Below are 22,960 nucleotides of genomic sequence, written 5' to 3' on the forward strand. Positions count from 1 at the left end.
TCTCTTTTGTTTTTATGTCACGTTGTCCCATTTCAGGAGCAATTATGTTTGCCTCTCCACATTTTAGAAGAGAAAGGTTTGAGCCAGGTTGCCATGACGGTCCAGGCTCTCCTGGAACTTGCCCCACCCAAGCAGCAGCAGCAGCACCAGTTATCTGCTGTGTAAGGACTCCCGGCACCTTGGGCAATGGCCTGGCCAAAGTGGAACAGGACAGCGTGACTGCTGCTGCCCGCCATCTGCTTAACAAAGCGCTTACGTGTTCTCAAAAGGGACTGTTTCCATGATTCCTGACAGGAATATTTTGCTTCATTTCTCCATTTTAGGGGAGGTTATATCAACTTGCATTGAATTGTTTATGAAGACATGGTTGGTTTTCACAAATGAAACTTCATTACTGAGAAGTAATGAAGTCATTCCAACACTGACGCCCAGCCTGGCTGTGCTTTTCTAGAGTGGGCTCTTTTAAATACTGAAGACTGACTTCTTGGAAGGGTATTTGGCTCTCTGGAAGGCACAGACATGCTTTTATTTTTACCTGTTTCCAAGCCCTCTGGAATCCACAGGTTTCAAAATGTGGTTGTTCATTAGAATCTCCTGGAGAATTTGTTAAAATACAAATTCCCATTCAGTGGGTCTACAGTGAGCCTGGGTATCTGCATTTCAACAACCATTCCAGGTGTTCCCTGTAGTGAAGACCATTGTTCCAAACTAGATATTTGTATAATTTGGGGGAGTGATGACTCCACTGTGTTTCTCTGCCACATTGAAGATGAAAAGCTATATTATACTTGGACTGTCCAAAAAAAATGTAAACACTCCAGATTTTGTATAGTGAACCAATGAAACAAATACTGTGGTATTTAAGGCCAGTGTCCTAGGTCTCCCCCTAGCACCACTCAGAGGTTGGACCCATATACCATCCCACTGTTACTCTAATCAAGCACTCTACACACAGGTTCCACATCTTCAGGCTGGTAGCACGTGGCACTCTGCATCTGTGTATTGACTTCTCTGAGCGCACCCCTTCCCCCCTCCCCCCAAGCTGCTACCAGGATGCCTGGATCTGCGAACATCTTCCAGTCACACACGGCAGATTCACTTCCAGCTCCCCAACTAACGGATGATTATGAAAATAAAGGAAAAGCCAAATTTCTTACATTTCTTTCAGCTAAGGGCCAGTTTCCATAGCTGAATTAAAGCTCTTGTAGCATTTTAAAACAGCTGCTGTCTTTTCATCTAGCTCCCCCACCAGTGCCTTATTTACTAAACTGTGAGTGTAGTAAAATGACCCACGGCTCAGACAACACAAAACCTTTATTCAAATCTAAGCCACTTGGGTCTTTTTCCCCCTCTATTTTGAGCCCCTTTTAGTTGTCAGTGGTATCTTCTGGTATTCACTGCCTTTGTAAACCAAGTAAATAGAGTAAGTGAAGATACTAGTTATCTAAGTTTTTTCCTGTTGTTAATTGTTCTGGAGTTTCTTTACCAGTGTGCATATTTAAGCATAATGTCCTCTCTTTTTTATCATGTAGCAGCATCTAAAAGTAACTTTGGATAAAGTCATGTTGTGTATCTGGTCAAAGTAATGTTTTCTCCTTGTCATCACAGGTTTAACCTTATATAATACAAAACATCTGAGCTCAAAAGCCCAATCCTTCAGGGTCTTTACAAAAGTAAAATGTATTTTAAGTGCTTAGAGCCAGACCCCATTATATTTACAGTTCCAAACAGACCCACCAATCATACAGCTTGTTTAGAATTTTAACTATTAAGTATTTTTACTTCTAGTCAGTGTTAAACCTCAGTATAATCTCCAGATTATAGAGAACAATTTGAAATGAAACTCAGCAAAGGCCACTATTTGTCACATATTGTGCAAGGAATAATCCCAATCAACATACACAATGCAACATTTGGAACATTTGTGACTAATTTTCCCATGGGAATAATTGGACCTTTTTAATTTATTTCAAATTTTATACTTGGCATGAAACCTTATTCATATATTTTACCAAACTAATTCAAATTTATGTTTGAATTGTTAGAAAATATTTGTGTATAGTTTTGGTTAATAATGAAAGAAAAATATAAAATATATTAATGTCTTTTCTATGTCAAGATGCAAAACAAGTCATGTTGGAAAATTTTTGTACTCAGTATTTTGTATGTACCTTTTTTCTTTTTTTTAAGCTGGAAAAAAAATTTAACATTTAGCCTTGCTAGACTCTAACATAAGCTGAAGATGACTTTGTAACACATCCACCTGACCATTTATGAGCTTCCTACTGAAGCAGCGAGCGGCCCAGCACTGAAGCGTGAATGAAGAAAAGGCTGAGTGCCTGCCCACCAGGGCCCCTGTCAACTGTGGAGACTTTAAGTCAACAGGTTTCTGGGCTTTCAAACTCATACTAGGTTAGCACTCCAAACAATTTTCTCTGGAAACAACTCATGGGAGGAGGGGCCTCTGTACTTGACTAGAATAGAGTAGGACACTTAGTAGCTGTAGGTCACTTTCCTTAATAGCTTTTGAAAATATAGCTTCACAGCTAATCAGGAGTCTGATTTCTCTACTTGGTAACAGTCCAGCAATGACTAATGATAGATAACTATGCTGATGAGTGTGATGAATTTTTTAAAACTAAGCGCTTAAATGGTTATAGAAATGAAGGAAAACATGGATATTTAGAAACTTTTTATACATATTGCAATAAGATGGTTTATAGCAGATTTCATTTTATTTCTGAAAATGTTATAAACGTGTAATTAGTAAAAAAATAATTTTGTAAAACACTGTCCTATATTTGTATGTGTGTAAATATAATGCATAAGTTCTAAGAATAAATATGTCAGTATCATGTATGTTATTTTAAATTGCCTGTATGCCACTTTACATATTGACATTAAAATAAAAGACAACACTTCAGTAGCATGAAATTAAAGGCTGATGTGAAAATGTTCATATCTAACGCATGGTTTCCTTGGGAAATAAAAGGGTAAATTCTCTGATGGAACATTGGTAGAAACTCGTAATAGCCCCTTGAGATCAAAACGTACTTTTTAAAGGAAGTGTAGATACAAGTATTGTCTTATATTTGGAGTTAGGTATGGCTTAATTTTGAAATATTACATATCTGGAAAGCTTTTCTCAGAAATTTCCAACTGTTCTGTAATTGTCTTAATGTTCCAAGACAGTTCTGTTCTGATTAATCAAGCCAAGAGTGACCCCATGAGTGGGCTCGTGTTCTTTTAAAAGAACATGACTAAGCTTGTTGTGCCAGGCACAGGTTAGGATTTTCACATGTGTTACCTTTTTCAGTCTTAATACCCCATAAGATGACAGTCATTGAGTAATAAGCAAAGCAGCTATAGGCCCTAGTATCTCACTTATCAAAAATATCTCCAAACTCATCTCCCCACTGACCTGTATCTTCTGTCTTTCCTATGTATGGGTTGTATATCCTGACATCGCATTTCTATCTTCCATTTATCATTTATATCCCTACCTATTTCCCAGAAAAGGAGCTGAAGCAGTTTATAATAAGATATATGTTCTTATGTGACATTCCCCATTAAAAAAAAAACAACAGTAAAGTGATAATAAATTTAAAAGGCAAGCACCAACCTTTATTAAAACTTTACTGTGTATGTATTATGCTGCTGCTGCTGCTGCTAAGTCACGTCAGTCATGTCTGACTCTGTGTGACCCCATAGACGGCACCCAACAGGCTCCCCCGTCCCTGGGATTCTCTAGGCAAGAACACTGGAGTGGGTTGCGATTTCCCTCTCCAATGCAGGAAAGGGAAAAGTGAAAGTGAAGTTGCTCAGTCATGTCCAACTCTTCGCAACCCCATGGACTGCAGCCCACCAGGCTCCTCCATCCATGGGATTTTCCAGGCAAGAGTGCTGGAGTGGGGTGCCATTGAAACATCACCTTGTAGTTCCTACTGAACACCTCACTTTTGCTTTTACTACTATCATTTTTCACAATAGGCAAATTGAAGAGTCAGAATCAGAGATGTTACAGGAAATTACTGACGTTTTAATGCATCACTATAAGATTGTGTGCTTTTTTTTTTTTTTGTCTGGTGAGCAAGAGCAAAAGGAATCTTCACAAGACTTGTAAAAATACATATTCCCAGCAGTTATTTGGGGGGGGGGAAGGGGGGATGGTTCAAGTTACGAAGAAGCCCGAAGTCACAGTATAATCCTAATTCAGGGTTTGAAAACTAGTATAGCAGGCAAAGTGACCTAGTGTAACCAAGCCTCACCTAGGAGTATCCAAATAAGAAACAACCCATAGATGAGTTAATCTGTGAAAGACATTTCTTAACTCCGTTCAGGTCCTCCTTCCCATCTCCAGAGCACCAACAGAAAAGATAACTCGGTCACTTCTTGCCTCTCCTCTTGTCCTTCTCTTTGCCTTTTCCTTTTACATCCTTGCTGTCATCTTTGTCCTTAGGCATTTTGAAACCACCAATTTCTCTCCGCACCACAGTGCCTCGCCACCAGGCCTGGAGCTGAAAGAGAACAGGGAAGTGAGTATACTTTGTAGTATGCCTGACAAGCTGCATTTTTCTTCTATGCATGGGGATGGTTTTTTCATAAACTAACTTCTGTGAAGATGGTCTCTGAGACACAGAAATGGCCAAGCATGCCTTAAAGCAGTGCTAGTCTGTTCTGCAGCTTGAAGTCCTACACTCTAAAGTTCTCAAGGAGTAAAAATAAAAGGAATCTGATTAGGCCTGACTTTCCTTTGCATGTAGAAACCTGATTACCTTGTACTGCTGCTCTTTATGAACATTCAAGTTCCCCAAATCTAAAAACCATTTGCTCCAAAAGGGATGCTAGTTGCCTGAACCATAGGTAACTCAGTCAAAAATGTGCAGATAAACTATAGATGATTCAGTAGGTTTCCTGGTGCATTTCAATCTCTAATGATTGATTCAGTTCAGTCGCTCAGTCCTGTCCAACTCTAGGATCCCATGAACCGCAGCACGCCAGGCCTCCTATCCATCACCAACTCCCGGAGTCCACCCAAACCCATGACCACCGAGTCGGTGATGCCATCCAACCATCTCATCCTCTGCCATCCCCTTCTCCTCCTGCCCTCAATCTTTCCCAGCATCAGGGTCTTTTCAAATGAGTCAGCTCTTCACATCAGGTGGCCAAAGTATTGGAGTTTCAGCTCCAACATCAGTCCTTCCAATGAACACCCAGGACTGGTCTCCCTTAGGATGGACTGGTTGGATCTCCTTGCAGTCCAAGGGACTCTCAAGAGTCTTCTCCAACACCACAGTTCAAAAGCATCAATTCTTCAGCACGCAGCTTTCTTTATAGTCCAACTCTCACATCCATACATGACCACTGGAAAAACCATAGCCTTGACTAGACAGGCCTTTGTTGGCAAAGTGATGTCTCTACTTTTGAATATGCTATCTAGGTTGGTCATAACTTTCCTTCCAAGGAGTAAGCGTCTTTTAATTTCATGGCTGCAGTCACCATCTGCAGTGATTTTGGAGCCCAGAAAAATAAAGTCAGCCATTGTTTCCACTGTTTCCCCATCTATTTGCCATGAAGTGATGGGGCCAGATGCCATGATCTTAGTTTTCTGAATGTTGAGCTTTAAGCCAACTTTTTCACTCTCCACTTTCACTTTCATCAAGAGACTCTTTAGTTCTTCACTTTCTGCCATAAGGATGGTGTCATCTGCATATCTCAAGTTATTGATAGTTCTGGCAATCTTGATTCCAGCTTGTGCTTCTTCCACCCCAGTGTTTCTCATGATGTACTCTGCATAAAAGTTAAATAAGCAGGGTGACAATATACAGCCTTGACATACTCCTTTTCCTATTTGGAACCAGTCTGTTCCATGTCCAGTTCTAACCGTTGCTTCCTGACTCGCATACAGATTTCTAAAGAGGCAGGTCAGGTGATCTGGTATTCCCATCTCTTTAAGAATTTTCCACAGTTTATTGTGATCCACAGAGTCAAAGGCTTTGGCATAGTCAATAAAGCAGAAATAGATGTTTAAGGATCAAAACTCACCTTCAAAAAGGATTTAGTTAGCTCCCTTGAATATCTTGGTCATTAGATACAACTGTTCTGAATACAGTCTGGGCTGCTTTAAAATCAGACTAAACTCCAAAGACAGAGCAAATCCACTAATGAAAACAAAAATGGTCTTCAGCTACTTCTTACAGTTTTGCTCTAAATTGAGGAAATTCAACAAATAGAAAACACTATAGAAGCTCAATAAACAATTGCTAACTATACATCGGACTCTCTCCTAATGGAAAGCTCAAGTTTGGGTTTAAATACCTGGTCCTGAATGTATTACACTTTAAAGCTTACTTCCTTAGTTCACCCCCTTATACACATCCCAAGCCACAGCTTGCACACCACAGGGCCTCAACAGATGGTCTTTCAGAGAGAAGGGCAATCCTCAACAGTACAGTTTCAGTGCAGCTGATGTTATATTTGCTTGAAAATATTTCCCACAATCTGACTTGTCAGTTTCATCATCACTAATAAATACAAGTTCATATAAAATTTTTGTTTCTGAACTACTACTTACCCTTTCACCTTTTTTGAGAAAAGCTCTTATAAAAACCTAGCAGATAGTCTCGCTAATATAAATAGGATCTTAAGAAGCAGTGGGATATTAAAAAATTCTTTTAAGAGCTCTGTTGATTAGAAATAGTATTCATAAGTTTGACCTCTGGGCACAAGGTCTAGGCTTTGCTTCCACTGTTAACCACCTCTTCTGTCCCAGATTAAAAACTGGGGGGCATGTCCTCCTAACTGTCTCCCTGCACCACGGACTATGGCAAATTCCAATGATTAGGTCATGCTTCCTCACAGATCTCCTGCTCTGTGTTTGATAATAAACGAGAGGTGCTTTGCATTCCTCAGTGTTCAGCCAGTTACAGAATTGGAAAGGCCCCAAGATGCAAAGTATGGTTTTGTACCTTTATGATGCTCCTCAATTCCAAGTCATCCTGTTCTCTCTTCTTCCGGGTCTTCTCCTTTTCTATACGATCTTCAATGATGACTTGTTCATATTCCCTTATCTGCAAAAGTAGACATTAATCATGTGTTACAGGACCCAGCCAAGCTGTGGCCCACCCAGACCCTCTTCTTTTGTTCATGCCACATGGCTTGCAGGATCTCAGTTCTCCCACCAGGGACTGAACCCAGGGCCAAGGCAGTGAAAGCCCAGAATTCTAACTACTAGGCCACCAGAGGACTCCCCAGCCCTACATTTTTATTAAAAACTTTTAAATGAACCATACCAAATTAAACCCTCCAAAAAAGAGATTTACTTGATTCCTATATTGTCAGTATTCACATTAGCTTTATAATTGTCCCCCGAATTTTTTCAGCTTGAATACATTTGCTTTAAAGTTTTCTAATAAAAATGAAATACTAACTTTGATATGTGGCTAATGACATCAAAATAATGTAATAAAAAACTAATAGAAGGCACACCTACAAATAACCATCCTTTAAAAGAAATTTGAGAAGTTCTACACTTATTCAATGATGAAACCATAATCAGAAGGTTTTTATAAATCATTTATAAATTATCTTCAGAGATCTTAAAGTAGAAATTAAAATAGTATCTAGCTCAAGGGGTTTTGGATAGCGTTAAAATAAGTTATGTATGTAAATCTGGGTTTGATCCCTGGGTTGGGAAGATCCCCTGGAGAAGGGAAAGGTTACCCACTCCAGTATTCTGTATAGTCCATGGGGTCACAAAGAGTTGGGCACAACTTGAACGACTGAAAAAAAAAAAAGTAAAATACTAGAAAAGTGCCCAGGCCAGATTAAGCCCTTTCAAGTGTTGGCTGCTGCTGTTATTGTCCCATCAATGAGGACATCATCATCATCAGAAAAGAATCCCAGTGGTTGACAGGCACACCTCCACTTCATGACCAAAAATTGTACCCCAGCTACGCAGCTCAGCTCCCGCCCACTTCTGCGAGCTCTGCCTTAATGCTATTGAGACTCCCCCTTCCTTACCGTCTTTGCAAGTTCTTGAAGGTGTGCTAAGTCACTGGCCTTAGCAGATTTGAGGGCATTTAGTTCATTCTGTTTCATTTCTGTGTCCTTATCAAATTTCTCCATCCAGAACTCTAGCTTCTCCTCAAGCTTCTATGTGGAAGAAAAAAAAAACAAACATTAAAATGTGGCCAGACATGAAACAGTATAGACTGTATGAAATCATGTATATGAGGTTCAAGAACAAGCATGACTGTTCTATAGGGAAAGAAGTCAGAATAATGGTTACTTTGGGGGGGGGATTGGTGGTTTATTGATTGGGAATGGGGTGGGAGGGAAACTTCAGGGATGCTAAAGCTTCTATTTGGAAAAGAAAAAAACATTAAAATGTGGTCAAACCTTTGACAAGTCTTAGCAAGAAACACAGAAGACACAAACTTTTAAAAATAAAGGATGTAAAAGATAAGTTCAGAAATAAAAGCAAATTTAAACTGTAAGAGACTACAGTGCGTATCTTTGTACTAATAAATTCAAAATGAATATTTTGATGAAATGGATTATTTCCAGGAAGACGTAAGTTACCAAAAATGACTCAAAAAGTTTTTTTAAGAAATGACATCAATAATCATTTAAAAAACAGAAAAGGGAGCCAAACATCTCTCCTTTACCCAACCAGACTATTTATGACTGAATTTTACCAGTTTCAAGGAACAGGTAATAATCTATTTTGTTCTGTTTCTATTAAGCTAGCTAGCATCACTGATCACAGTACAACAAAGAAGCACCAAAAATGAATCTATAGAATAATCTCATTTATGGAATACATAAATACAAAATAAAAATCTGTAATTCTAACAGTCTAGTAAAAGAATCATAAATTATGAACAGAGTAGATTTATCCCCCAAATTTAAAGATGATTCAACATCAACAAGTCTACTAATATATTTTAACTTATTAACACATTAAAAGAAATCATATCTTCTCAATGGATTTAAAAAAAAATCCATCTCATAAAACTCAATCTTCATTCCTGATTAAGAAGAAAAAAAAAAACTTAGCAAGATTTGACTAAAAGGAAACTTTATTAACTTGATAAGGCTTACCTACCATAAATCTACAGCCTAAATGTCATAAAATCCCCATTTGTGTCAGTTATCAATTTATTGCCTCTCAATTCCAAATCATCCTTCACTGACCAGCTTTGTAAGACTGGATGATTGCAGCAAACACTTCTTTCTGCAAACGGGCACAATATTCAGCTTTGTCAGTAGAGGGTGCTAGAGGGACATGACGGAGGAGCTTCTCTCCTTGGTTCCCATGTGCTTCCTCCTTTGTTTCTGGGCACAGCTGATGGTGTCATGGACGTGGCATACTCAATGGCACTTGTTCACCAACTTCTACTAACACAACAGACAGAGTCTTGCTTGCCAAACACAGTCTACAGTTCCCTGCTTGCCAGCTTTACCCCACTAGCTGTAAACCAGCTCTGACCCAGGCAACAAAGCAAATATTTATTCCTCCCTTGGATACTGTCCTCCAGCCCTAGAGTTCTCTTGTATCCTTCCTTTTTAGCCAATCCCTTATTAGCAGTTAATGATTCTTTTCTTAATATGTTCCCTGCTCAAATTACCAATGTGGTTTCTGTCCCCTAACTGAATGATAATGATACAGAATTATTATCAAAACTAGTTTGTCTCCCACCTTCTAATTCATGTGTCTCACTAAGTCATCTAAAATCCTTGCTTCTATTCATCAGATAGAATTGGCATAACGCAGTAAGCTACTAGGGGTCTCGTGGAAAGTCAAAGCAGGCAATGATCTCTGCGACCGTAATGTGGCAGAGAGAGCAGACACAGAATTGATGCAACTGTGAGTGTGTACTGCTGGCCCAGCCAGGTAAAAGTAAAGTGTTTCTGCAGTTTTTTCGAAATGAGTTTGGAGACAGGGAGTTTAGTCAAGTTAATAGCTGCTGTTCAAGATTTTCTCCAGTAAAGATATGACATCTGGAACAGTATCTGCAGTTGGAGTCACCATTCGATTATATTTACATTAGTCCACAGTCACTCTCCAAGATCATTCAATGGCACAGGCCAAACAGCTGACTTGAATGGGAATGTGATCAATGTCACTACCTCCACTTCGAAGTCTTTGATGTTGGCATTAATTTCAGCAGTTACACTGAGACTACAGTACTGCTTATGTTCACTATCTTGGTAGGGATGGCTTCTCTTAGGCCCTTCCTATCATAATGGCCCTCACTCCATGAATCAGGAGCCAAGGTGAAAATTCTGTTACCAAGTATGTCTTACTCCAACCATATGTTCAGTAACTGGGGAAAATAACCATAGGGTAGAGCCATAGAAAAGTGAGCCCAGAGTAATCAGATTTAAGTCTCCATCTATCACCTGACCATCATAATCACCCATTTTGAGAAGGGTCCACAGTGTTGTCTTGAATCCCCAGGAATTAGCATCAATTCAGAGCCAATGCTCAGTAACCTCAAAAGGTCTGGGTATTTTCTTTTTTCCAGTGCATAGTCACTCTAACAAGTAGGTCCCTTGGGTAAGGCTTAGAGGAAGATTCAATTGCATTACTTGTACAAGTGAACAGTTGCTAGTGAGTTCACCTTCAGGGGGACCTGCTGCCCTCAATCAAGGGGCTCTGGGTCTGTGAATTTACTTGGTTTGGAACCTGGGTGAGAGGCCACGACTCTTCATTGTGGTGATTCAAATCAAGTTTTTGGCTACTAGATTTGGACTTTTTCTCTGCTGTATAGCTCAAGTACTGCTTTATCCCAGTACCTCCCTGTAGTTAAGTGCAGCCACATGTCCTCTGGCACTCCATGATCCTACCAACTCCACTGAAATCAGGACTGGCATCACCTGTGGTCTTACCTGGCCTACATAAGAAAGCAAGCACAGGGCTTTTCAAGGATGCAGGTATTCCCCTATCTAAGAAGCTGAAGTTGAACAGTTCTATGAAGACCTACAAGACCTTTTAGAACTAACACCCAAAAAAGATGTCCTTTTCATTATAGAGGACTGGAATGCAAAAGTAGGAAGTCAAGAAACACCTGGAGTAACAGGCAAATTTGGCCTTGGAGTACAGAATGAAGCAGGGCAAAGGCTAGTAGAGTTTTGCCAAGAGAACTCACTGGTCATAGCAAACACCCTCTTCCAACAACACAAGAGAAGACTACATACGGACATCACCAGATGGTCAACACCGAAATCAGAATGATTATATTCTTTGCAGCCAAACATGGAGAAGCTCTATACAGTCAGCAAAAACAAGACAGGGAGCTGACTGTGGCTCAGATCATGAACTTCTTATTGTCAAATTCAGACTTAAATTGAAGAAAGTAGGGAAAACCACTAGACCATTCAGGTATGACCTAAATCAAACCCCTTACGATTATACAGTGGAAGTGAGAAATAGATTTAAGGGCCTAGATCTGATAGATAGAGTGCCTGATGAACTATGGAATGAGGTTCGTGACATTGTACAGGAGACAGGGATCAAGACCATCCCCAAGAAAAAGAAATGCAAAAAGGCAAAATGGCTGTCTAAGGAGGCCTTACAAATACCTTGAAAACAAGAGAAGCAGAAAGCAAAGGAGAAAAGGAAAAATATACCCATTTGAATGCAGAGTTCTAAAGAATAGCAAGGCGAGATAAGAAAGCCTTCCTCAATGATCAGTGCAAAGAAAGAGGAAAACAACAGAATGGGAAAGACTAGAGATCTCTTCAAGAAAATCAGAGATACCAAGGGAACATTTCATGCAAAGATGGGCTCAATAAAGGACAGAAATGGTATGGACCTAACAGAAGCAGAAGATATTAAGAAGGGTGGCAAGAATACACAGAAGAACTGTACAAAAAAGATCTTCACAACCCAGATAATTACGATGGTGTGATCACTCACTCAGAACCAGGCATCCTGGAATGCAAAGTCAAGTCAAAGCCTTAGGAAGCATCACTACGAACAAAGCTAGCGGAGGTGATGGAATTCCAGTTGAGCTATTTCAAATCCTGAAAGATGATGCCGTGAAAGTGCTGCACTCAATATGCCAGCAAATTTGAAAGACTCAGCAGTGGCCACAGGACTGGAAAAGGGCAGTTTTCATTCCAATTCCAAAGAAAGGCAATGCCAAAGAATGCTCAAACTACCACACAATTACATTCATCTCACACGCTAATAAAGTAATGCTCAAAACTCTCCAAGTCAGGCTTCAGCAATAAGTGAACCATCAACTTCCAGATGTTCAATCTGGTTTTAGAAAAGGCAGAGGAACCAGAGATCAAATGGCCAACATCTGCTGGATCATTGAAAAAGCAAGAGAGTTCCAGAAAAATATCTATTTCTGCTTTATTGACTATGCCAAAGCTTTTGACTGTGCGGATCACAACAAACTGGAAAATTCTGAGAGATGGGAATACCAGACCACCTGATCTGCCTCTTGAGAAACCTGTATGCAGGTCAGGAAGCAACAGTTAGAACTGGACATGGAACAACAGACTGGTTCCAAATAGGAAAAGGAGTACATCAAGGCTGTATATTGTCACCCTGCTTATTTAACTTATATGCAGAGTACATCATGAGAAACATTGGGCTGGATGAAGCACAAGCTGGAATCAAGATTGCCAGAAGAAATATCAATAACCTCAGATACGCAGATGACACCACCCTTTTGGCATAAAGAGAAGAAGAACTAAAAAGCCTCTTGATGAAAGTGAAAGAGGAGAGTAAAAAAGTTAGCTTAAAGCTCAACATTTAGAAAACTAAGATCATGACATCCAGTCCCATCACTTCATGGAAAATAGATGGGGAAACAGTGGCAGACTTTATTTTTGGGGGCTCCAAAATCACTGCAGATGGTAACTGCAGCCATGAAATTAAAAGACGCTTACTCCTTGGAAGAAATTTTATGACCAACCTAGACAGCATATTAGAAAGCAAAGACATTACTTTGTCAACAAAGGTCCATCTAGTCAAGGCTATGGTTTTTCCAATAGTCATGTATGGATGTGAGAGTTGGACTATAAAGAAAGCTGAGTGCAGAAGAATTGATGCTTTTAAAGTGTGGTGTGGAGAAGACTCTTGAGAGTCCCTTGGACTGCAAGGAGATTCAACCAGTCCATCCTAAAGGAGATCAGTCCTAGGTGTTCATAGGAAGGACTGATGTGAAGCTGAAACTCCAATACTTTGGCCACCTGATGCGAAGAGCTGACTTATTTGAACAGACCTTGATGCCGGGAAAGATTGAAGGCAGGAGGAGAAGGGGATGACAGAGGATGAGATGGTTGGATGGCATCACTGACTCAATGGACATGAGTTTGGGTAAACTCCAGGAGTTGGTGATGGATAGGGAGGCCTGGCATGCTGCGGTCCATGGGTCACAGAGAGTCAGACACGACTGAGTGACTGAACTGAACTGAACTGGATGCATTAGTAAAGAACTGTCTTCTAGGAAGGAGTGTCTCACAGAAACTTGTTAGAGGTGGGTGTTTGAGTCGGTGTTAGACCACACATGATAAATTCACATTGTATTCCTATCTCCCTAAGTCTTTTGAATTCTCTCCTCCATTATAGCAAAGAAGCACTGACATCTCCACTTAATTAAATGAGTCCAGGTTTTAACTAACCAATCAAGCAAACTGTTAAGAGTCACCTCCAGCTGCACAAGCTAACACATTAAATCCAGACTCTCTAGTAAACAGGTCCACATCAATGAACTCGACCTAATCCAGTGTTCTATTCTACCTTCCTTGGCCCAACAACCTTAGAATCCATTCTCATACCTGTCTCCAGGGCTTATGCCAATATATATCAGTAAAGTCTTGTAATTCTTTTAGAATGTAAGTTATGTCCTTCTAAGTTATAGTCATCCGAGTTATATACGAGCCTGGAACCCTCTGAGATTTGACTCTAGTGATGGAACCATGGACAAAAGGGGTGATTGCACTAGGTCTTGAGAGCTAGCATCCCTTTTCAAAGCATCTGCCTCAGATGCAGTTATTATCACAGGGCTTTCAGGGAAAATAAGACTAATCTCCTCAGACATAGGAGGGCAGGCGACTTCCACCAGCAAGAGAGGCTTACGGTGACGTGGGGTTTCAAGAATGTAAATTACATACCAGGAATTCCCATTCCAAGTTGCAGGGTCCTACTTTCTCCCAAGGAACCCTAACTTTCACATGAGAAACTCGTCATGACCATGAATAATTCATGTATAATACTGACTGAAACACCATTAAAACCAACCGTAGAGAAACAGTGCCACAGTATTATTTTAGTAATACTACTAAACATTACACTTGCCATTCTATGTATACAATAAGCCACAAAATGGAAACGGATGTATAAATAATGAGAGGGGAAATAGGAAACTGCTATTATTTACCGTCAATAGAAGGGGGTGACAGAGGATGAGATGGTTGGATGGCATCATTGACTCAAAGGATATGAGTTTGAGCAAACTCAGGGAGATGGTGAAGGGCAGGAAAGAAAGTCTGGCGTGCTGCAGTCCAGGGGGTTGCAGAGTCAGATACGACTTAGCAACTGGACAACAGCAAGATTTTCTACCTAGAAAATCCAAATGAACCAACTTGAAAACCATTAAAAACTAATATGAGGGGACATAAGGAATCTAGAACAATATACAAAAATGAATAGCCTTTCCATATAGCCTGCACTTAGAGGCATGTCCACTGAGAGAAAGATGGTTACCTAAACCTTGGTATATCCCCTCTTTGGCATATTATACACCAAATATACTGCTTTAGAAAAAATTAAAGACAATGCAAATTAAAAAAAAAACTGGGTCTGTAAAAAATATATACTATGATATATATATACTATATATATGTATAAAATATATACATATCCAATTTATGTCAAAACAAATATAAATAAATAAATACTAAAAACAAGTAAGCATTTAGGTATATACACAAGAACATACATGAAAAGAAAAAGATATGGAAGAAATACTTGAAAATGGGAGTAATTAAGAGAGCTTTCACTTTTAAAAATCTATACATTTCTGTACTGTTTCAAATTTTTCATTAAAAAGTATCTATGTATTGCTTATGTTATTGGGCTGAAGATCTGGGTAACACTAACTTTATCCATCCAACATCCATTTATCCACCAATTCATCTGACTGTTATCAAATACTTGCTCTATATCTCACATTTGAGGTAGGTAACATGACTCATAATCCTGAAATTGCAGGGGTGCAGGTTCTAATAGCCTAGTGATATGTTTTTCAGTAAAGCCCTGTGAGACAGCATCTAGAAATCATCTTCTTTAACCACAAATTTGGAATTATTTACTAAAACTTCATCAGCTTTCTCAAAGGTAGGCTATATCATGAGTAAGTTGGAAATTTTTTTCCTTATTCAGCCAACAGAGATATTTTGAAAGGTTCTTTCCATCCAGCTTGTTTTGTTACTAGTATTGGAAATACTAATTCAAACCATTTCAGTCACATAATTTATATAATTATATGAATAATTTCATAATTCACACAATAAGAAATAAAGTGAGTAAATAAATATGTGGAAAAAATGGTCAATTCCATTAGTAAGCAAAAAAAAAAAAGGCAAAATAAAACAACTCATTAAACTAGCAGACTTAAAAAAAAATATCTAAAGCAGTTAGTTCCATTGAGGATACCTTCAAATTAGTACCTGTGTCCCTTGCTGATGTCAGTGTAAAACAGAGACTACTAGCAATATTTATCAAAAGTCACAAAATACCAGTCTCTCAAATAATAATCTCAGGCTTGAGATTTACTTTTAGCAAATAATTGCGGTGAAGAAAACAGTCATTTGGGCCAACCTTTCATTACTGCATTATTTACAGTAACAAAACTTTGGAAATAACCTAAATATCCAGAACAAAGAGTAACAAATAAATTATAGAATAACTACTCTGTGGAACATTATAAAACCATTTAAAATTAATTATTTTACAAGGAGACTATGATAAAATGAAAAATATGGGTGAAAAAACAACAGGCAATTTTTAAAAAATCTTCACACAACTAAGAATGTTACTTTTATAATTTTAAAAAAATCAGGAAATTTAAAATTATGACTATGAGGCAATATAAGAACAAGAAAATAGTGCCTTTTATAATACTAAATGACAAAATTTTACCTGTACCCAAATTACAGCTTTATAAAACATTTATCCAGATGGATAACTTATACAGAAAACATGGGCTATATAGCTCTTTTATTAGGCTGGTACGATTACGGTCGATTTTTCTTTCCTTAAAAAAAATTGTTTTGCTGTCCTTGGCATTTTATAAGTGGGAAACAAACACTTCAGAGGATAAGAAAGGTTTGGGGACCCACCTGCTGCTCCTTTCTAAGGAACAGTTCGATCTCGGCATGAATCCGGTTCTCTTCTTCAGTTTTCAGCCGTAGCTTCTGTGAATAACAAACCAACATCAGAATTCTTCCCAACAGGGCTGCAAGTGAGTTCTCAAGATTAAGGGTGTAGCTGTAACAGCAGGACAAGTTTTCTCTACCAGCTGGGATCCTAAGAACTTCACGGTATTCCTCCAGAGCAGCAATGCCGTTTCCCTGAATTCAGTTCATGTTCACAACACATCTGAGTCATGTCGGGCACTGTGTTAGGCACAGGCAACAGCCCAGAGCAAGAGGGCCATAATCCTGTTGCCTGGAAAGTGCTGTCCATTTAAAGAGAGAAACAGTGCTTCAAGGGCACAAGGTTCTCAGGCCTACAAAAGGACATTCCAGAGTGCAAAAAAGTGTTTGCTGTCATAGTCTTAAGCCACACTTGGGAAATAAGCTTTCCGATAAGCAGGGACTCAAAGAACGGAGTCCCCCTACTGCATGCAGATGACATGCTTGACTAATGTTTGTTCCTTCTCGCCAGCATCTTGTTCTTTTAGCCATTTAGCCTCCTCCCCAAATGATTATTTTTAGAAAAAGTTTCCAGGAAGTATACAACATGTTACTATTTATCTGTAATTTGGAAATGAAAATTTGTAGTTCTAAGTACAATATGACAAGTTTGGTACTGAGCTATATAAAGAGATTTTAAAATTTTAATTAAATTAAATGTCTTTAAGAGAGGGTATGATTTAAAGAAATCTGGAAATAAGTTTTGAGTTTTCTTAATGTAAATATATGTTATTTGAAGTAGGTTATTTCTATGACTTAAGGGCAAAATTTCTTAAACACTGCTCTGAATGAACTGAATGAGTTCCATGCAGGGGGGAAAATAGCCTTTTTCCTCTAAAATGAGGGTCTACCCTTGTTTCTTTCTACTGATACTTTTCACTGTGACTTTTCATTTCTATTAATATAAATTTAGGTGTGCATGGAGTTCAGCTCTCTAAATTTTGTATTTCTTAATGGCAGGATTTGTGGAAAATTCTTCAGGAAATGGGACTACTAGACCACCTGACCTGCCTCTTAAGAAACCTGTATGCAGGTCAGGAAGCAACAGTTAGAACTGGACATGGAACAACAGACTGGTTCCAAATAGGAAAAGGAGTTCGTCAAGGCTGTATATTGTCACCCTGCTTATTTAACTTATAGACAGAGTACATCATGAGAAACGCTGGGCTGGAAGAAGCACAAGCTGGAATCAAGATTGCCGGGAGAGATATCAATAACCTCAGATATGCAGATGACACCACCCTTATGGCAGAAAGTGAAGAGGAACTAAAAAGCCTCTTGATGAAAGTAAAAGTGGAGAGTGAAAAAGCTGGCTTAAAGCTCAACATTCAGAAAACGAAGATCATGGCATCGGGTCCCATCACTTCATGGGAAATAGATGGGGAAACAGTGGAAACAGTGTCAGACCTTATTTTTTGGGGCTCTAAAATCACTGCAGATGGTGACTGCAGCCATGAAATTAAAAGACGCTTACTCCTGGGAAGGAAAGTTATGACCAACCTAGACAGCATATTGAAAAGCAGAGACATTCCTTTGCCAACAAAGGTCCGTCTAGTCAAGGCTATGGTTTTTCCTGTGGTCATGTATGGATGTGAGAGTTGGACTGTGAAGAAAGCTGAGTGCCGAAGAATTGACGTTTTTGAACTGTGGTGTTGGAGGACTCTTGAGAGTTCCTTGGACTGCAAGAAGATCCAAGCAGTCCATTCTGAAGGAGATCAGCCCTGGGATTTCTTTGGAAGGAATGATGCTAAAGCTGAAACTCCAGTACTTTGGTCACCTCATGCAAAGAGTTGACTCATTGGAAAAGACTCTGATGCTGGGAGGGATTGGGAGCAGGAGGAGAAGGGGACGACAGAGGATGAGATGGCTGGATGGCATCACTGACTCGATGGACGTGAGTCTCAGTGAACTCTGGGAGTTGGTGATGGACAGGGAGGCCTGGCGTGCTGTGATTCATGGGGTTGCAAAGAGTCGGACATGACTGAGTGACTGAACTGAACTGAACTGAACTGAATGGCAGGATGAAAAATATTGGTTGGGTAAGAAAAGTAGCAGCAAAAACCTACAGTTACTGAGTATCTTGTTTTGCCCTCTCCTGTAATTACCAGAAGAAATGGCAGGCGGCTTCATAAACTAAGGATAAAGTGACCAAGAGAAGAAAGTACAACCAATTTCAAAGTCCTTACAAAAAATCAGGAGATGTAAGCTATACCCCATCAGAATCTCTGCTTGTAAAAAAGCAAGTCTTCATCCTTTTTTTGTCTTTAACCTCAAATGTTAGGGTTGCTGGAGAGAGAGAACAAAGATCAGAGAAGTCTCCCTCTCGCACCTCCTTTGTCGGCTGAAATATCGGGAGTGACAGTTTGAAAGCCAGTCATTAGATTCATTCCTAATTAACAGTGATCACCTCAATCTCTTCCAGCAAGAGCTCTTCTGTTTTGCTACATTTTTTCTGGGTCTGGGAAATCTGCAGTTCTGTGTTTCTCTTCATATAGCGATTCTCCATATTGGTTTTTGCCTTCATCTCTTGCAACTGGTCCTTGAGGTGAGCAATATATTCATTCCGATTCTGTAGAGGTTAAGACCAGATTTCTAAATTAAAATGCATTCTACCTCCATTCAGCTCAGTCAGCAGCTTAAGCTTTTGTACTTACATATCAACAGGGAACTGGATCTGTTTTTCTGCTATCACACTATGAGAAATTTACCCAATAATCATGGATAGTATAAATGAAAATGAAAAGCAGTTCTAAGACTGTGGGATTCTTCCCTAGGCACATTATTTGGGTATCCTGTATCCACACAGATTTCCCATTACTATTTCATTTTAGTGGAAAGAGCACTGGACTAAATGATCAAAAGACCTAACTTCCCACCCAAGCCCCGCCAATTGTGTGAATTAGGACACATCAGTTAAACTCTCCAAGTCTCACCTTCTTTACAATAGAAACATTAATATCCACCCTGCCTGAAATATCTTAGCAAGTAATTATAAGGATTAATTGACAATGTATTTGAAAATTCTTCCCAGGTTGCAAAGTGCTTGGCAACTTCTCTTTTTTTAATTGCATTAACATTGGTTTATAAAATTACATCAGCTTCATGTGTGCAACATTATATTGATATTTCAACTTCTGTATACATTACAATGTATACATTGTATACATTGTATACATTGTATACATTCGGTGCTCAACACCGAAAATTTAGTTTCCATCCGTCACCATATAGTTGACACCCCTGCTTTACCCGTTTCTTACCCCCAACCCTTTCCCCTTCTGGGACCGACTACTCTGTTCTACATGTTTGTTTTGGTTTGGTTTGTTCATCTATTTTTGTTTGCTTGTTTTAGATTCCACATATGAGTGAAATTATACAGTATTTATCTTTCTTTGTCTGACTTATTTCACTTTGCATGATAATCTCAATGTCCATCCATATTGTCAAAAATAGCAAGATTCAATCTTTGTATGGCTAGGAAGTATCCATTGTCTATACACTGTTGTAAACATGTACCACACCTTCTTTATCCATTTATCTGTCAATGTGAATATAGGTTGTTTCCTTATTGTGGCTGTTCTGAACAATGCTGCAATGAACACAGGGCTACATACACCTTTCTGAATTAGTGTCTTCATGTTCTTTGGATAAATACCCAGAAGTAGAATAGCAGAATCATATGGTAGTTCTTAATTTTTTGAGGGATTTCCATACTGTTTTCCAATGCTGGAGCTGCCACTAAGATATATAGTACTAGAAAGATACTTTCAGAACAGGATTCCAAGAAGGAGTTATTTCCCCACTGAGCCTAGGAATTCTCATTTTCCTTAAATTTTTAGTGCTGGACAACTGAAAATATAGATAGATAGATACATAGATAGATATAGAAATATATCTTCCATAAGCTAGAAGAATTTGAAACTCTGATGATTATTAGAACACTATATTGACTCCGCCTCAGTCAGTCTCTTCCATCAGGAAGCTTCCATAAGCCTCTTATCCTTCTCCATCAGAGGGCAGAAAGACTGAAAACCACAATCACAGAAAACTAACCAATCTGATCACATGGACCACAGCCTTGTCTAACTTAATGACACTATGAGACATGCCATGAAGGGCCACCCGGATGGATGGGTCATGGTGGAGAGTTCTGACAAAATGCAGTCTACTGGAAAAGGGAATGGCAAACCACTTCAGTATTCTTGCCTTGAGAGCCCCATGAACAGTACGAAAATGCAAAAAGATAGGATAATGAATGATGAACTCCCCAGGTTGGTAGGTGCCCAATATGCTACTGGAGATCAGTGGAGAAATAACTCCAGAAAGAATGAAGGGATGGAGCCAAAGCAAAAACAATATCCAGTTGTGGCTGTGACTGGTGATGAAAGTAAAGTCCAGTGCTGCAAAGAGCAATATTGCATAGGAAACCTGGAATGCTAGGTCCATGAATCAAGGCAAATTGGAAGTGTTCAAACACAAGATGGCAAGAGTAAACATCGACATTTTAGGAATCAGCGAACTAAGACTGGAATGGGTGAACTTAACTCAGATGACCATTACATCTACTACTGTGGGCAACAATTCCTTAGAAGAAATGGAGTAGCCATCATATTAAAAAAAAAAAAAGAGTCCGAAATGCAGTACTTGGATGCAATCTCAAAAACAACAGAACGATCTCTGTTCGTTTCCAAGGCAAACCATTCAATATCACATTAATCCAAGTTGATGCCTTGACCAGTAATGCTGAAGAAGCTGAAGTTCATCGGTCTTCTATGAAGATCAACAAGATCTTCTAGAACTAACACCCAAAAAAGATGTCTTTTTCATTATGAGGGACTGGAATGCAAAAGCAGGAAGTCAAGAAGTACCTGGAAGAACAGGCAAATTTGGCCTAGGAGTACAGAATGAAGTAGGGCAAAATCTAATAAAGTTTTGCCAAGAGAACGCACTGGTCATAGCAAACACCTTCTTCCAACAACACAAGAGAAGACTCTATACATGGACATCACCAGGTGGTCAACACCGAAATCAGATTGATTATATTCTTTTCAGCTAAAGATGGAGAAGCTCTATACAGTCAGCAAAAACAAGACCAGGAGCTGACTGTGGCTCAGACCATGAACTCCTTATTGCCAAATTCAGACTTAAATTGAAGAAAGTAGGGAAAAACCACTAGACCTAAATCAAATCCCTTATGATTATACAGTGGAAATGAGAAATAGATTCAAGGGATTAGATCTGAAAGACAGAGTACCTGAAGAACTATGGATGGAGGTTCGTGACATTGTGCACAAGACAGGGATTAAGACCATCCCCAAGAAAAAGAAATGCAAAAAGGCAAAACGTCTGTCTGAGGAGGCCTTACAAATAGCTGAGAAAAGAAGAGGTGAAAGGCACAAGAGAAAAGCAAAGATATACTCATTTGAATGCAGAGTTCCAAAGAATAGCAAGGAGAGATAAGAAAGCCTTCCTCAGTGATCGATACAAAGAAATAGAGGAAAACAATAGAATGGGAAAGACTAGAGATCTCTTCAAGAAAATTAGAGATACCAAGGGAACATTTCATGCAAGGATGGGCTCAATAAAGGACAGAAATGGTATGGACCTAACAGAAGCAGAAGAAGAGGTGGTAAGAATACATAGAAGAACTGCACAAAAAAGATCTTCATAACCCAGATAATCACGATGGTGTGATCACTCACCTAGAACCAGGCATCCTGGAATGCAAAGTCAAGTGGGCCTCACTACGAACAAAGCTAGTGGAGGTGATGGAATTCCAGTTGAGCTATTTAAATCCTGAAAGATGATGCTGTCAAAGTGCTGCACTCAATATGCCAGCAAATTTGGAAAACTCAGCAGTGGCCACAGGACTGGAAAAGTCAGTTTTCATTCTAATCCCAAAGAAAGGCAATGCCAAAGAATGTTCAAACTACTGCACAATTGCACTCATCTCACACGCTAGTAAAGTAATGCTCAAAATTCTACAAGCCAGGCTTTAACAGCAAGTGAACTGTCAACATCCAGATGTTCAAGCTGGATTAAGAAAAGGCAGAGGAACCAGAGATCAAATTGCCAACATCCATTGGATCATCAACAAAGCAAGCGAATTTCAGAAAAATATCTATTTCTGCTTTATTGATTATGCCAAAGCCTTTGACTGTGTGGATCACAACAAACTGGAAAATTCTGAAAGAGAGGGGAATACCAGACCACCTGACCTGCCTCCTGAGAAATCTGTACGTATGTCAGGAAGGAACAGTTAGAACTGGACATGGAACAACAGACTGGTTCCAAATAGGAAAAGGAGTACGTCAAGGCTGTATATTGTCACCCTGCTTATTTAACTTATATGCAGGGTACATCATGACAAACACTGGGCTGGATGAAGCACAAGCTGGAATCAAGATTTCCAGGAGAAATATCAATAACCTCAGATATGCAGATAATACCACCCTTAAGGCAGAAAGCGAAGAAGAACTAAAAAGCCTTGTGATGAAAGTGAAAGACGAGAGTGAAA

General features: G+C 39.2%; 2 protein-coding genes across 11 annotated transcripts in view; one reads left to right on the forward strand and one right to left on the reverse strand.

Annotated features, from left to right (window-relative positions):
* The window catches only part of LRCH3 (leucine rich repeats and calponin homology domain containing 3), a 107,499-nt gene extending 104,560 nt beyond the window's left edge, over positions 1-2,939 (forward strand). For all 6 annotated transcript variants that reach the window (XM_086401429.1, XM_086401477.1, XM_086401463.1 and 3 more), the window contains one exon: positions 37-2,939. In XM_086401429.1, the coding sequence (XP_086257555.1) occupies positions 37-165 (129 nt within the window). In that variant the 3' untranslated portion in view covers positions 166-2,939. The remainder of the gene's footprint in view (positions 1-36) is intronic.
* A 1,079-nt stretch (positions 2,940-4,018) lies between these two features.
* The window catches only part of DRC9 (dynein regulatory complex subunit 9), a 57,383-nt gene continuing 38,441 nt past the window's right edge, over positions 4,019-22,960 (reverse strand). For all 5 annotated transcript variants that reach the window (XM_086401659.1, XM_086401638.1, XM_086401648.1 and 2 more), the window contains 5 exons: positions 18,851-19,012; positions 16,369-16,443; positions 8,023-8,154; positions 6,969-7,070; positions 4,019-4,517 (listed from right to left, as the gene is read on the reverse strand). In XM_086401659.1, coding sequence (XP_086257785.1) covers positions 4,386-4,517; positions 6,969-7,070; positions 8,023-8,154; positions 16,369-16,443; positions 18,851-19,012 — 603 coding nt within the window. In that variant the 3' untranslated portion in view covers positions 4,019-4,385. The remainder of the gene's footprint in view (positions 4,518-6,968; positions 7,071-8,022; positions 8,155-16,368; positions 16,444-18,850; positions 19,013-22,960) is intronic.

The sequence above is a fragment of the Bos grunniens genome, chromosome 1, assembly GCF_055505025.1.
Source record: "Bos grunniens cultivar Pamir isolate PY7600 chromosome 1, Bosgru_T2T1.0, whole genome shotgun sequence".
NCBI lineage: Eukaryota > Metazoa > Chordata > Mammalia > Artiodactyla > Bovidae > Bos > Bos grunniens.